At 41.7% G+C, this 16,574-nt stretch overlaps 1 protein-coding gene across 2 annotated transcripts in view; it reads right to left on the bottom strand.

Annotated features, from left to right (window-relative positions):
• Myo1d (myosin ID) overlaps positions 1-16,574 on the bottom strand; it is a 295,829-nt gene that overhangs the window by 79,865 nt on the left and 199,390 nt on the right. Inside the window, exons 21-22 of one of the 2 annotated variants that reach the window (XM_052197479.1) lie at positions 1,200-1,354; positions 904-1,093 (exon numbers count right to left, since the gene is read on the bottom strand). In XM_052197479.1, the coding sequence (XP_052053439.1) occupies positions 1,084-1,093; positions 1,200-1,354 (165 nt within the window). In that variant the 3' untranslated portion in view covers positions 904-1,083. Of the gene's footprint in view, positions 1-903; positions 1,094-1,199; positions 1,355-16,574 lie in introns of those variants that run through there. The other variant, XM_052197478.1, reaches the window with a different exon arrangement.

The raw sequence follows: 16,574 nt of genomic DNA, 5'->3' as shown, positions 1-16,574 counted from the left end.
ACGTAGAGATCATGTCCCAAAAAGAACAAGACTGCTTAGATTACACTATATATATATATGTATTTATCAACAAAAATAAAGAGAGTAGAACATGTGGTCACAGGTATAACACTAGCAGGTAGCTCAGAACAATGTCTTTCAGGAAGAAAAGGAACTGCCACCTGTACCATTTGCCACACTGATTTTCTAGCCTGACCTCATTCGTTCTCACATCAAGGTGGGGTGGGGGTAGGAGTCAAGGGGAAAGAAATCACACCACGATGAGAACATAAACTAGGAGAGGGCCCTGCCCCAATACTCCATGACCACTTACAGCATGGGCACTCCATGACCATCCCCAACATTTCAGCAAATAACCTGATAATCTGCTCCCCTGTTTAAAAGTATTTACTGACTAGTTTCCACCACTGGGGAAGGGTCTATGGTCCATATATATATATATTTTATTATTTTTATGGGTATGTAATGGGTGTTTTGCCTGCATGTATATCTATGTACCATATAAGTGTGTAGTGTGTAGTGCCCACAGAGGCCAGAAGAAGATGTTGGGCTATCTAGAACTGTAGTTACAAATGCTTGAAAGCCTCTGGGGGCTGAGAATTGAACCTGGGTCCTCTGGAAGAGTAGCTAGTGCTTTTAAGTGCTGAGCCATCTCTCCAACCTATATCATTGTTCCAATTCCCTGTGCCCTTTCCCCTACATACCATGCTGCTTTAGAGTGATTTTCTCAGAATATGCTCTTTTTTGTCATGTTTCCATTACAATTTCTCCATGTCCTTGGAACTTCCTCAACCTTTATGATCCTACATGCTATCTTAAAGCTGTTTTCTAATTTGTTTATAGCTACAGCAGACACACTAACTGGTTATGTATGGGATAAATGTGAAGCAGTGGGCATAAGAATAATAAAAGTAATTTCTTTTATTGTTTGGATTGAACTACATCACATTCGGATTGGCAGCAATGAAAGAACCATGTGGGAATCTCTCATTGTTGACAAAGCTAGATACTGGAAAAGAGAGGATCATTCCTGGCCTTGAAATAAGGCTGGATATTAATTTTACCTTCTATGATAAAGATGCTTTAATTTGTCCTGTGGAAGAAAACCATATATTCACACTGGCATGAACCAAGTTCAGGGATAAGTATGATTAAACATTTTGTGCATTTGTCTTTTAGCTACAAAAATAAAGTTTTACCTCTTGAAATGATTCACCAGGACTCCAACAAGTTCTCCAATACGATTCTCAGGGGTTGGCTGCTTGCTGAAGAGGCAGACAATGAGGTCTTTGTTGTCTTTTGTATGGAACACGACAAGCTGGTCCTTTCCATTGGAGACACTCAGACCAGTTAACTGCAAGGAGGGGACACAGGAAGCTATTAGGACGTCTCCTGGAAGAATGGATTACATCAGGCCATAGCAACGTGGTGATGACTTTCATCTTTATCAAGTTTCATGGAATAAGTAGACAAAAGAAAACAACAGAAGTAAGATATGAATGTGATTGGAAATCAAGGAAACAAAATGATGGTTCTTTCAGAAAACGAATAAAACTGACAAGCTTCTAGTTGACAAGCTTAAGAGACAAAAATGGAGAGACATTATTGCCAGGACTAGGAACACCAGGGGGTCTCTCAGCACAGACCACAATGACATCAAATATAAAAAGGGATTATTTGAACAACTTTAGGTACAACAGAGTATTCAACAACTTAAACCAAACAATTCCTTGAAAGCACAAACTACTAAACCTTTCTTTCCTCCAAATAGCCTGACATCTCTGTGTCTATTGAAGAAATTAAATCTCCTAAAAATTTCAAAAGACATTCTAGGCCCATATGATTTCTTTAGTGAATTATACCACACATCTAAAGACATACCATCTCCGTATTTCTTCTAGAAAATAGAAGGGGATACATCTACCTCACTTTAAGAATCATCATTCTGACACCAAAAATAGATAGCATTATAATAAACTGATATCCTCTATAAACTTGCCTATAAAACCATTAGCAAACTGAATCCAATAACGCATTTGAAAATATACTATGAAACAAAAACAAAACAAAAACCAACTGAACAAAATATTCATCCCTTCAATGACTTTTAAAAGCTAAAATATTTAGAAATCTAACAAAGTGTGTGTGTAGGACCTATATATTGAAAACTATTAAATACTGATAAAGTCAAATTATAATACAGTTGGGAAAAAAAGACCACCAAAATGAGGAGAAAATACATTTAGAGACTGGAAAATGCAGTACTGTTTAGGTGCCAATTTTCTATAAACTGAGATGTTATACAATCTCAGACAAAATGTTTTGGTTAAATATCAAAATGCCGATTCTGCAGTGTACGTGGAAAGAGCTAGAATAGCCAAAGCAGTTTTAAAAAAGAGAAGCAAGGTTGGAAGACTTATGTCACTGACTTTCATGATAACTATAAAGTTGAAGTCACTAGGGCAAATTAGTTTGTGAAGAAATGAAAGCGAAGATCAGAAATACAGTCATGCAACTGTGACCTGTGCATCTCCCACAGAGGAGCAAAGATGACTCAGCAGAGAAAGACAATGTAGACAATCTGGGATATTTGGGCATCTATTTTATATCAGAAACAAGTGTTTATTCAAGTCACAGCCCTCAAAACTCAATTCAAAGTGGACCAGAGGTCTAAACATAAAATGTTAACTCTAACACTTTTAGAAGAAAACTAACGATAAGAAATTACTACACCAAAGAAGGCATACGAATGGCAAGTGACTATGAAAAGTGTTTAACGTTCTTAGCAATTTAGAAGATACAAATAAAAATTATAATGAGATACAGATCACAAACCTGCCTGAAAAAAATCCAGAACACAGACATAAACACAGACACACAACATACACATACACACACCCTCACAAAACCTCAATCCTTTGTTAATACAAAAACTATATACATGATTGTTTATAGTAGCTCTATAATGACTCCAAATGAATGGAATCAAATGTCTATCAATAGGTGAATGGACAAACAAACCAAGAGGCATCTATAAGCAACCCTCAGCAATGAAAAAGAACAAACTGATGGTGAAGATTATTCTATAACAAGCATAGCTATCAAAGGTGTGATGTTGAGTGCAAGCAGCTGACTGCTCCAATAGTCCCACACATGATTTTGATTGTACTCACAATTCTCGTATGATGGAGCCACTTTGTGTCCTGACCACGGCAGTGTTTACTACAATGTCTTAAGACTCACAGACCTGGATACCAGCTTCACACGTGAAGGCCAATTTTATTACATGCAAATTAAAAATCACAGCTTTCTAGCTATTTGGATCTCAAGGCATCCTCCTTTGAGTAACAAAGCAGACATTAGAGCCATCTCTGTCTTGGGCATTTTCCATTGCCAGCAATACTGATGTGACACCCCTCACTGCCACTGGTGCCATCAGTGAGCAAGCAGCTAGCAGGGACCAGGCAGCTGCAGGACAGTGCATGTGCTGGCACCAGGGCTGGATCTAACAAAGATAGAAATCTCATTCTCAGGGGAGTCGGTACAGTCAGATTCTGGAGAAGATCAAGCACAGGAGACGCCTCTTCAGTTGCAGATCTGGAAAGCTGGGAGAATCATCCACTTTACAGAGGAGGAAAGCAGGGTTCAAGGTGCTCAGGTGATGTGTTGACCCAGAGATCGGAAATCAGGCTATGAACTGACTTACACTCAGGTTTTTTCTATTATACCCAGTTTAAATTCTTTTTTCTTTCTTTCTTTTAGTGCTGGAGATCCAACTCGGAGCCTTCAGCATGCTAGTAAGTACTCTACCACGGAGCTACTCCCAGTCATATCACACGAAGCTTTTCCAAATACCACAGAAATGAACGTAAGATTCATAAATCCTACTCCTATGAAAATGTCTTCATATGAGGCAAGTTCCCAGGTAGATTTTATTTGCTTGTTTATTGTGTGTGTGGGCACCCACAAGCCACACAGTTTATGTGTGGAGGTCAGAAGTCACCGGGTGGGAGTTGGGGCTCCCCTTCTACCATGTGCATCAGGGATTGAGCTCAGGCTGTCAGGCTTGGTGGCCAGTGCCTTTACCCACGGAGCCTTCCTGCCACGCCCTGGCTGTAGTGCACTTTAACGAATATCAGGTCAGGGCTTAATGGAGAGCAGGGAAAAAAGTTAAATAATTGGAAATCATTCACTAACTTTTACACAAATGGCTGTCTGATGCTAGGGGTAAGGCAGTACAGCAATTTCTCTGCCTCTTAGACATACTGCATCCAGATGATTTTTGTATGATTAAATTAAAAATATCATTTTCATTTGAAAACTATTTTATGCCTATGATGCCTCATTCTCATTTGATTACTTTGTGAAATCCAAAGCTGAATTTTTGCAGCTCTTCACAGGAAAGCTTGATTAAAACCTAATAAAATGAGAATGGGAGCAGCAGTAACCGCTGGCGCTTTCCAGGAGCTGTTAGCTACAGGGCTGGCAGGAGCAGCTGAGGCAGTGTGCTGCTGTGACCCCGCTTGTGCTCACACAGAAGACCACTTCCCAGCATGCCCTTCCTTCCTCATCAGAGCTCCCTTCACCTCTTTCCCTATCTTTCTCTGAGAAGGGGCGCTGCATCTGCTCCGAGGAGGAATTAGTCCTTTCTGTGTGTATTTAGGTATTACTGTGTCAAGTCCTGCTTGTCAAGAGACAGACAGAAGCACTGAGCTTGCTCCACTCCACAAGGAAAGATGGGGTTCTCTGTCTGGAGGCAAACCACAGGAGAGAAAATCCCCTGTTCTGGGAGGCTGCATGGTGAGTAGGAGGCATCTGTCTGTGAAGTCCACTTCAGCCATGGCATCTCAGATGCCCATTCAATTTTCTGGGGCACAACCTCCTTTGACCTCTCTGGCCAGCGACATGGAACTTGTCTGCATTCTTCTGACTCAGAACCTTCCGAATGCTGGGATTACAGGTGCTGTCAGGGCTGGATGGTAATTCTTATATGACTTCGAATGCTCTATTACACAGAAAAATGCAGAAGCCATCCTGATTATTTAATTCTGATAGCAAGATTTGATGTTTCATGTTCTCTTTCTCTCTCTTATGGTCTTATATGAGGGAACCCCCCACTCCCGACAATCTGATGTGAATATCATGAGTACAAATGGGAAAGTCCAAAATAATCAACTAGTTGAGTTCATAACCGAAAGGATGGCTTGCATTAGGAAAACATTAGTAAAACTCAGTTGATTAGGAGGCCACGTCTTCATGCTATCTGCATGATTTATGCTTGTCTAACTAGAGGAACATTCCTTGAATAAAATAAAAATAAAAATTATATACCTCATGTATACAAATGACACCCCTTTCTACAGCAAGTGGCAGGGGCTCGCTTGTATTTATTACTGGCTCATCATTCTTATTGATCTAGCTTTTCCTGAATACTTAGTAATCTTTGGCATTAAAGTGCTATAGACAGATGAGAAAACACATTCCCCCCCCCCTTGGAATTAAAGAATAAATGACCTCAGATCTGACTGATCATGGTGAACTCTACCTGGATCTTTTAATATAACTAAACCAAGAAGATTTTATGTGTGGGAGTGTATCCATGACGCATACACATAGGTGCCTTTGGAAGTCAGAAGAGAATCTCTTGGAGCTGGAGTTACAGGTAGGTGTGAAATACTTTACAGCAGGTGCTGGGAACATTATTAACCTCTGAGCCATCTTTCTAGTCGGTAACGTGATATCTATATCTTTTTAAATCGATATCTATATCTTATTTATTTTTATAATAACAGGTAAAAGAAATAATGAACTGAAAATTAGGAATATAACCCCACTCTTATACAACTTGATCTAATAGTTCAGCAGGATTTTAAAAATTGAGGTATAGGGACTGAAGAGGTGGCTCATCAGGGGAGAGCACTGGCTGCTCTTCTAGAGGACCATGATGGTTCAGAACTCTGCAACTCAAGTCCCAGAGGATCCAATGCCTTCTTCTGGCCTCCAAGGGTACTGCATGCATATGGTGCATATGCAGGCAAAATACCCATACTCATTAAAAAAAAATGATTAGGCATTTAACCACTGGTAGGAATGCAAATGTATTGCTATATATCATATATATAAATGGATATCCCCCAAAAAACAAAAGAGAGCTACTAAATAACTCAGCAATAGCACTCCAGGCATATACCTGAAGGAAGGAAACACAACAGATACCTGCACAATCATGTTCACTGTGGCACTGTCCACAGCAGCCAAGCTGTGGAGCCAGCCTGGATTCCTATCAACAGACAGATGGATTGGAAGGTAGCGTATATATTCACTGGAATTTTGCTTAGCAGAAAGAAAAAAGGATGTTATGTCTCTTTTAGAAAAGTGATCAGGCCTGGAGATGATTATGTTAAGTAAGGCAGACTAAAAAAGACAAAGGTTGCATGTTTTCTCTTATATATAGACCCCTAGATTGCTCCCATATGTGGAATATATATATACATACACACACACACACACATATGAAGTTGCGGGGGACGAGTCAGGAAACAAAGGGGAGTGGTGGGAGGGAGAGGGGAAGACAGGAGAGGAGAGCGGCGAGTGAATATCATCAAAGCTCACAACACAGACTTCTGAAAATGCCAGAATAAAGCGTATTTTGTACATTTGGTATATTCTAAAACTGAAGTACAACTTAGAGTATAATTTGCATGTGTGTTATATGTAACATTTAGTAACATTCATAGATCCTCAAGCATGCAGATAGGCGATGCTGACACCAACACTGAGACAGGAAATACACCTGCGCATCAGAGCGCTTCCTGGCTGCTCTTTTTCATTTTTTAGTCTTACCTCAGGATCTTCATAAAACTGTATTTTTGGGGACTTTGGGGATTTCAGTATTTTGAGGGTGGATAGGTGGACGTGAAATAGTCTCACTCTGTAGTGTAGCTAAACTCAAACCTGCAGCAGTCTCCTCCTTCAGTGCACGGAACACTGGATTACAGATGCCCTAACTGCTGTGTCCAGCTTTACAAACTCTTACAGGCTACAAAGATGATTACTTAGACTGTTAAATCCAGGGGTCCACTGTAGTAATGTTGAACTATTGCCCTATCCTTTATTTACATGGGTATATACTACCAGACTGAGAATTAAAAAAAAAAAAAAACAAAAAACTATTGATCTTCAGAAGGACCTGGTAGACCCTATCTCAAAATAAAACCACGAAACAACAAACACATATATGCAAGCCTGGGAATGTAGTTTGGTGGGAGAGTGCTTGCTTAGCATATGTAAGACCATATGTCCAATCTTTAGTACAGAAAATAAGCATATGCATGGGAAAACTAATTTAATATATTTGTATTAGTTTTTGTAAATTTTATAAAACACATTTTAATCATCTTTACCCTCATTTCTCTTCCGATCTCTCTATTCCTCTCTGCTTCAGGTCCTCTCTCTTTTTGTAAAAATTATCCACTGAGTCCAATTTGTGCTGACCATATACTCATAGGGGTGGGGCCAGCCACTGGATAGGGTCAACCTACCAGGAGACACACCCTTAAAAGACTCTCTCCTTCCCCTAGAAGCTGTTAGATTTGTAAATCACTCTTCAGTTAGGGTGGGGTTTTCAGTACTCCTCCCTTTGGGCTAGAATAGTGACCACAGTTGTATAAGTTCACAAGTACAGCAGTCCTCCCTTATCTAGGAGACACAGTTTTGCTCTGGTCCTCCCTGACCTCTGGTTCTAACAATCTTTAGATCTGCTTCCTCTTCTATAGTGTTCTCAGCCTTGGCAGGGGGTGCTGTCCCATCTGTGGCTGAGCACACACCACTAACTTGTATTCTCTGAATTTTCATTAGTTCCAAGTTTCTTGTTAACTACTACACAGGAAACATCAGATGAGTCCTGAGAGCTATGACAAATTCTAATTTTTAAAGGTGATTTTGCTGGTGGTCTTAAAAAGAGGCTATTTAACTTCTTATAGAGCCAGAATGTAGCTTCTCCTCCCCACCCCAGCCCCGCTACCTTTAGCCTTAGTGTGCCATGCAGTGACTGAGCACTTGCCTTGCATGCTTTCCTGGGTTCAAACACTCACAACCACAAAAGGTGCTTGAAAGGTAGTTTGAAATTTAAGCTTGTTGGTTGTTGTAGCAGGTCGGGGGTCATAGTTTGCTGAGGGTCACTGTAACTGTCACTTTGCTCGTCTGTTTTCCTTCACATTCCCCCTTCTGTTGTGTCTTTACACCTCACCTGATTCTATCCCCATGTGCATGTCAGACAAAACTGTGCGTCCTAGAAATAACAGCTGTAAAACGCAGAATTTTAAAAATGAGCTCCAAGAAGCCACAGATTTCCGAAGCATGTGACTCCTAGGCAAAGGCTCAGGTGGTTTATGACAAAAGACTAAACAACATGATAGGTTGGGTCATATTAACAAATTCTCTCTTCACGGATCACAGAGCACTTCCTGGGAGGAGACCACTGTGTCTTGATTCCCTTTGTGGGAGGTTAGGGGAAGTGACTGTTCCAGATTTACTCTGTGATCTTCTCAGCAGAGGACCTCTTCTCTCAGCTGGCTATAGCCCTCTCAGTACACATCCCAGCGGACCACAGTAACTTGGGCACTTCTGCCCTCCAGAGAGATGTGGGTGTTGATGAAATCAAAGTAGCCATGGAATTTCTCCAGGTCCTGCTTGTATTCTGAAATATACACTGTCTCTATTTCATTTCCTATTCTCTACTTCATTTCTTCAGTTTGACTACAGGGCTATAATTATTATGCTCTTTTGATCTCAGCAATTTGATTTGGCTCCTTCTCAATGGAGAACACTCTGTTCATTCTGTCTCCCATCGACACTTGGAAGACAGTTGGGCTGTGTAATCTCCTCTCTCCCCCACTTTCCTCCTTTTCTCCTCACTCTCCATCCTCCTGTTCCAGCCTTCTTGCCTCAATAAGATTTAAATCCCAAATCTTATTGGTTCTGTTTCATCATGAACATATTACACTGTTTAGAATAACTGAGAGTTTATCTTCTTGTAAACAACTAAATACTTGTGCCCCAAGCCACAATAAAAGCAAGCTGACTGTCCTAAGTTACCATGCTGAGAGGAGGAAGCCAAGTCTTACAGAGAGCACAGACATTCTGGGTCAGCAGTATTGGTATTGGGCCAGACAAACATGAGGGCTTCAGTGTTTCACACCCATTGTTTATCCTAATCTTTTTTCTATTGTAATAGCATGATATCGCAGTATCACAGGCAAGGCAAACGATGATGAAACAAGGTTTACTGTGGCATACAACTCTGGTACATCATTTAGGAGAATATATAGAAACATCCTTCTGGCTAATATCTTATAGTATATGTATGAATTCTTAGGTCTCTCTTCCAATATAGCCACCAGTCTTCAACAAGGGCTCTACTCTGAAGACAGTATCTAGTGATAATCACCTCCCAAAGGCCCCACCTCCAGCCACATACTTTGATTACATTTCCAGCCTTGTAGAGAGTCACAACAGGGATCCAGTTCCCATGTGGGTCTCACAGGAGGCAGATGGGTTTCTGCACAGAAGTTGCTGAGAAGCAGCCTTAGCCTTTCCCAGCTGAAGCCCAAAGCACCATGCAGTGGAGGTGAACTGGCCCTACTGACCCTTCCAAACTCAGCCCACAGAATCTGTGAGCATGATGAGATGGTGATTTAATTATTTATTTCTCCTGGCTCTGGGTTGCTTTGTTACCTAGCAACAGTCACTGAAATAAAACTATGGAGAGAAGAGGGGATGCCATTGTAACAGCCCTAACCCAGTTGGCATAGGCTTTGGGATGTGAGTAGGAGGTGGAAGAGAAGCCTCCTGGGAGACTCTGATGAGGTTCTAGGAGGTGTGAAGTGAAGGCTGCTAGGAAGGGAAGAAAAACAGACCTCAGAGCAGAACAAAAGGCATGGTGGTTATGAAGGGGCGGTTCTGTGACAACACTGGTCGGTGGGAACAGAGAATGCACCTAGCACATGTGATGGTCCAGATGAGTCTTTAGACAGAGTGAAGGGAATGCGGCTGGCTTCCCGCTATGAGAAAATGTGAGCGGAAAGAGGAGACCCAAATAAAGAACTGTTCATCTTTCATGCAATATTTAGAGGAAATATAAAGAAGCCCACAACTGCTGGGCTTCAAAATACAACTGTTCTTTATTCTCAGCTTCTCCAGATGGCAAATGATTCTTCAATTAAGAAATGGTTTCAGGGCAATGGATCAAATCCAGAGGAAGATTGTAAGATCCATTGTCGCAACCTCAGAAACATCTAAAGGGTTGCTTCAAAGAGTCTTCCAGACATGAAAGATGCTGTAAAGATCTTCAGGGCATGTCTTGTGAATTCTCTCCATTGACACCAGGGCTCCAAGAGTCTCAAGGACCCTGCTCACTGCAGCCAGGCGTTCAAACATGGAGCAGCTAGTTTAGTAGATCCCTGGCTGTGTTCCTCTCCCTCTAACAGAGTAGGCCATGTACAGTGTCTCCATTGAGATTCACAGGAGCAGACTTAGATTTCAGACAGCACTAAAGGGACAGAAATCACACAACACAGATGCTTCTGAACATCTCCTTTCTGTGGGAAGTAGCAGGTTATGAAGGCAAGCTGCAAACACAGATGGCCAGTGATGATGAGGCTTCCTTCTGCTCCCCTTCAAATGGGGGTCCATGGAGGTTACTCCATCACAGTCCATGGACAACTTCTGTTTAGTTCACTGATCTTAATATGGAAGGAATGCTACTTAGGGAGTGGAACCTGGACTCAATTAAATGATTAAGATCTTGGTTTTTGACCTCGAAACCTTAAACCATCAGGGGACAAAACTGGAGGAATCTCGGGAAGGAAAGGCACACAGACACACTATCTTTCTCATATTCTCACACACACTTGGTTCTGAGTGTTGAGCCATAGGTACAGTAGGCAAGTGCTATGTCCCTGCACTATATGGAAACACAGTGCCAACCTCATGCTTTTAAAAAACTGAGTGCCGGGCATTCAGCCAGAGAAATGCGTGCTGTGTTTTTCGAGACAGGGTTTCTCTGTGTAGCCCTGGCTGTGCAGGTATTTACTCTGTAGAGCTAGCCTTAAACTCAGAGATCCATCTGCCTCTGCCTCCTGAGTTCTGAGATTAAAGGCATATGCCACCACTGCCTGGCAACATTCTAAATAGAGAAATTTAAGTGGCTTTATTTTTTATTTTTATTATTTTTTTTAGCAGACGGTAGCTTGTGGAGAATTTAAAACGTGATCACAAATTCTTTAACACTATTCCCACTGAATTGCTCGTTCTTTTGTGTGAGGGCTATGCTATGAAGTGCCTTTACCTAATAAATGCTCCAGCATGAGGCTGAGTGCCTTTAATAGTAGTTAATAGACAATCAGTTCCCTGAGTGTCTCATGGGAAGACCACTGCCAGGAGTGGGGGCACTCGTCTGGAATACAAGAAAGCAGGAGGGTTATGAGGAGGAGGGGGAGAGGGGGGGGAGGGAGGGAGGGAGGGAGAGAGAGGGAACCTGCAGATCTCCAAGCTTAGAGAAGCTAAGTATCTCTAGGCTTTGGAGATGTCCAGCTGCCATCTCCACACTTCCACCAAGTGCTGACACTGCAATAAGCGAGCCTCTTGAGTCCCTGGCCTCTGAGATACTGGAGGCCCCGGGCCCTGAGGAACAGAGATACACCATCTGCTTTGTTGGGTTTCTGACTCAAGAAATGAGAACCATAAAATGTCTTGCTTCTACATTTGAGATCATTAAAAGTTTTTAAAAGACTATTTCATTATGTAGCCTCTGTTGATCTGGAACTTACTATATAAACCAGGCAGGACTTAGAATTAAAAGAGATCTCAGCTCTGCTTCCTGAGTGTTGAAATGTGTTGCATTTTTATTGACTTACTGTCTGGCTTTGTGTGTGTCTATGTAAAGGTGAGAGGAAAACCTATGGCCCTGTGGGTTCTAAAGACTGAATTCAGGCTGTCAGTTATTATTCATCAATTGTAACCAAAACATGCGTGGTGGTTTGCACAGGTATGGCCCCCAGAGATGCATGGGTGTGAATGCTTGGCCGTAGGAAGTAGCACTATTAGAAGGCACTGGCCTTGTTGAAGGAAGTGTGTCACTATGTGGGGAGGGCTTTGAGGTCTCTTATGCTCAAGCTACACTGAGTGTGCAACACAGTTCCCTTCTGCTGCCTGTGGACCAAGATGTAGAACTCTCAGCTCCTCCATGCTAAGTCTGTCTGGACACTACCATGCTTCCCACCATAACAATAATGGATTAAAGCTCTGAAACTGTAAGCCGGACCCAATTAACTGTTTTCCTTCATAAGAATTGCCACGATCATTGTGTCTCTTCACAGCAATAAACACTAAGACAAATGGACCCCTTTTAATGGGGGGAGGTGTTTAGAATTGAACCCAGGATCTTGTCATGGTAAGTACATGTTTTCTCTTTGAGAGCTACAATTCAGCCCCAATAAAGACACACTCATTTTATAAATATATTGTGGGAGGAATACATAGTTATACCTAAGACTTAATTCCCTAATAAACAAAAAAATCCTCTTGATGGATTGTTTTTTAAATGATTGGGAGGGAAGCCTGTATTTTGGAAATATTTTCTACCTAAATTAAATAGAACCAATTAATTATTTTACTCTCTTTGGAGTCAAGCATCATATTGATGAAAATTAAGTAGTGTGTTTTAAAACAGATGCATTTTCTGGGATGCTGAAGTCCCCAGGGCCGCACTCCTGGGCCATGCTCTCCAAATACTCTCTCTCTCTCTCTCTCTCTCTCTCTCTCTCTCTCTCTATATATATATATATATATATATATATATATATACACACACACACACACACACACACACATACCATCTGGCATTTTAATGGTGAAAATAAACCTATTATACAAATTATGGGCCTTGGGTAATTAAAAAATATAGTCTTTAAACCAATAGAACTGATGTTATATACAAGTGCTTGCTAAGAATCTAGTAGTTCTGATCAGCATTATTCAAGTCAACAAAACTAATTATAATCAGCCGATTAAAGGGCTAATTACATCACTGTCTAACAAGGCTTTCCACCTTTGATTGTAACACCTTGATGGAAGCCCTCCAAAAGAACTGTTTTGCAAGTTTCCATCCTTACTCCATCTCACTACACTGAATAAATGACAACTTTCAGTCTTCTAAATATTTCCCACATCCTGACAGAGGTCGAGGGCACCATCAACAGGAATGTTTACAGCCTATACGTCATTCTCGTTGCAAATGAACTGCATACTTTAGAAATGAAATACTCATCCAGAGAATGGCACAGTGTGAGCCAGCCTCCACTGCCTCCTCTGTTAGTCCTTGGATCCCTTTGCCTCATGTGGGGAGGGCCTTATTTATAGGAACCACACTGGGCTCTTTCCATGGTTGGCCTGAATGTCAAATTCCTTACTAGGAACTAGGAAGGCAGTTAGAATCTAGTGGCTTGTGGGTGACTGTCTTCTTCTTGATGAAATCCTCACACAGGACACTGGAGGTCTTTGCTCTTGAACACCTGGCACTTTGAGTGGGAGAATATCTTATAACTTGGAATTTAGCAAAGCAGTTCCATGGAAAACTGGAATTTTAATTTCAAAAAGACTGCTCTGGGGAAACAGCTCAAGAAAGCACCTCAAAGCCCCAGTCATCTAGTGGGGGTCGGCGGCATGTCTGGTGCCCTGTAGCTTCCGTTCTCATAGCCTGCAGCCATCAGCATGTCTGCCCATGGCACATGGGCTCTCTCTTCAGCACCACCTCGGATTCATTGTTGTGGGTTTGGGAATCATATAATCAAACTCTCCACAAGGGTACATGAAGCAAGCCCAATGGCCCAAGAGGGCCCTTCTTTAGAACAAACATGCAAAGCTAAGTGCTTAAGTCCCGTCACATCTACTTTGACTAGTCAAACTTATATTCTGACTGGGGCTTATTTGGGCCAGGGATCCCCAAATGTGGCTGCACATTAGGAGCATTGGGGATGTTCTGATTTGTTTCATTTGGGAAGCTTCTCAAGTGATTCTAATTGTATAAAACCATTGATTTAGGTGAAGCTACTAAATAATTGGGTCTTAGATAGTAAAATTATTATTTTATAAAGATAATTGTTTTACTAATTGAATCTAATTTTAAAAAATCTATTTTAAATGTATTTTTCCTCTCTCTTAAAATATCAACTTAATTAAGTTGCTTTCCTTATTGGTCTTTGAATTGAAATTCTTTATCTTACCAATTAATGACCTTCCTGATGCAAAAAGATTATGCACTTATCATTTTGGGTACAGTGCTCTTCTCCTGCTGTTGCCCACAAGTTGAATCTATGCACATTAGCTTCCCTCTATTTTGGGTATGATGAGTAATTTCAACTGTATTCTGATCATTTTGGCCACTGTGCTATAGGATGGGATTGTTCTTGGTCTCCATCAGCCACATGTTCGTGGAGATTCTGAGAAGTACTTTACCACCTGTAGGAGAGGAAGGGAATCTAATCCAGGACATATGCAAATACATATGCATGCACACATGTGCACATGCATGCACACATGTACATGCTAGGAAGCTCTAGCAAAGCACTCTGTCTCCTCACCTGAAAGTGGGGTCTTAATACTGCCTCTCAGGAAGGAAAACAAAATTATTTAAATTACTATGTGGAGAACATTAACTAGTGCACACAGAAAATGATTTTTAAAGTGATAATTTGAATGAAGAATGCTTCAGCAATCTCTTGTATCTTATTTCTTCTCTCTACTTCTGGTGTTAGGGCATGAACACCTTTAATCCCAATGCTCAGTAGACAAAGGTAGTTGGATTTCTTGAGTTCCAGGCCAGCCTGTGAGTTCCAAGACAGGCAGGACTACAGAGAAAAACTGTTTCAAAAACAAACAAACAAACAAACAAACAAACAAACTTAGAAAAGAATGCTGGAGAGGTGGTTAGGCTGTTCAGAGCATTGGTTGCTCTTCCAGGTGACCCAGGTTTGTTGATTCCCAGCACCCACATGGTGGCTGGCAACTCTATCTCCAGTTCCAGGGAATCTGGTGCTATTTTCTGGCCTTCATAGGCATGAGACACACACATGATGCAGAGACACACACACACAGGAAAAACACCCATAAAAATAAGATGAAAGAAATCTTTAAAAAAAAGAATTTGTAAATGGAGCTGCAGATATGACTCAGTGATTAAGAGCACTGGCTGCACTTCCAGAGGATACAAACTCAATTCCCAGCACACACATGGAGGCTCACAACCATCTGCAATTCCAGTTCCAGGGGATCCAGTGTTTTCTTCTGGCTTCCTCACACATCAGGCATGCATGTGGTACAGAGACATATGCAGGCAAAACATCCATACACACCGTGAAAGAAAAGAGAGAAAGGGGAAAAATTGGAACTAAATACCTATGTCCATCATGAGGTGGCATATACCTATGGACCTCTGAAACCCTTCCTCACCTCCAAAGCTATTTTTATCTCTTCCCTCTGTCCTTGGACAGTCAGTCTTTTCTGCATATCACAGTTTTAGCATTCAATGTTGTCTTGTAGTGATGGGTCTTCCTAGCCTGAAGGACTTCAAGAAATACCTTCCTGTGGCTTAGTCACTCAGCTGCGGTGTCTTGTTATAGCAACAGAGCCCACTAAGACAGCCTCCACCCTAGACAGCCAGACCGAGGACTGCCTATTGGGCTTCTCACTTTACATTCTCCAGACACCACAAACACAGCCTGTTTAGACATTTTTTCCTTGCATCTCTGCTTTTTACCTATACTTCCATCTTGGTGAGGAACCAGGACTGTCATCTACCCAGGCATCCTGGAAGAAACTTTTGCCTGTGACTCTCTTCTCAATGCTCACTGCCTATCATTTCTGCACTGGAGTATCTTTCCTTCTTTTTAAACTTTATTTTCATTTCTCTCTCTCTCTCTCTCTCTCTCTCTCTCTCTCTCTCTCTGTCTCTCTCCCCCCCCCCCTCTCTCTCTCTCTCTGTGTGTGTGTGTGTGTCTGTGTGTGCCAGGTGTGCTCAGTTGCCTGTATATGCCAGAAGAGAACATACAATGCCCTGAAGTTGGAGCCACCAAACGTGTGTGCTGGGAACAAAGCTCAGGTTCTGGAAGAGCAACAAGTGCTCTCAAGCACTGAGCCATCCCGGCGGCCCCTGAGTAGCTCTTGATTCTCCCTCTGCTTCCAATTCTTGCCCTTGTCTGAGTTCAGGCTTTTGTGATTTCTCAAGGTGCCACAGCAGCAGCCTCTTAACTGCTTTTCCTATCTCTAGTCTTAACCTGTCCAGTTCAATAGCAACCATTTATTGAACACTTACTGCTTGGAAGCAGGGGCTCTGGGGTTAAAGTCCATTTCCTAATAGGGACATGGGGAAGAAAGATTTAGACAACCATCTAATGTGTCAGGTGGTGTGAGGAAGAGTCCTGGGAAGGCACAGACAGACAGCACGGAGGTGGAAGCATCATTTGGAGTATGCACTGAGGGAATCGTGAGGGGCCCACATGGTCATCTGAGAGATCACT

The sequence above is a fragment of the Apodemus sylvaticus genome, chromosome 10, assembly GCF_947179515.1.
Source record: "Apodemus sylvaticus chromosome 10, mApoSyl1.1, whole genome shotgun sequence".
Classification (NCBI taxonomy): domain Eukaryota; kingdom Metazoa; phylum Chordata; class Mammalia; order Rodentia; family Muridae; genus Apodemus; species Apodemus sylvaticus.
The sequence above is the reverse complement of the archived record's forward strand: the minus strand, read 5'-3'. Positions and strand labels throughout refer to the sequence as shown.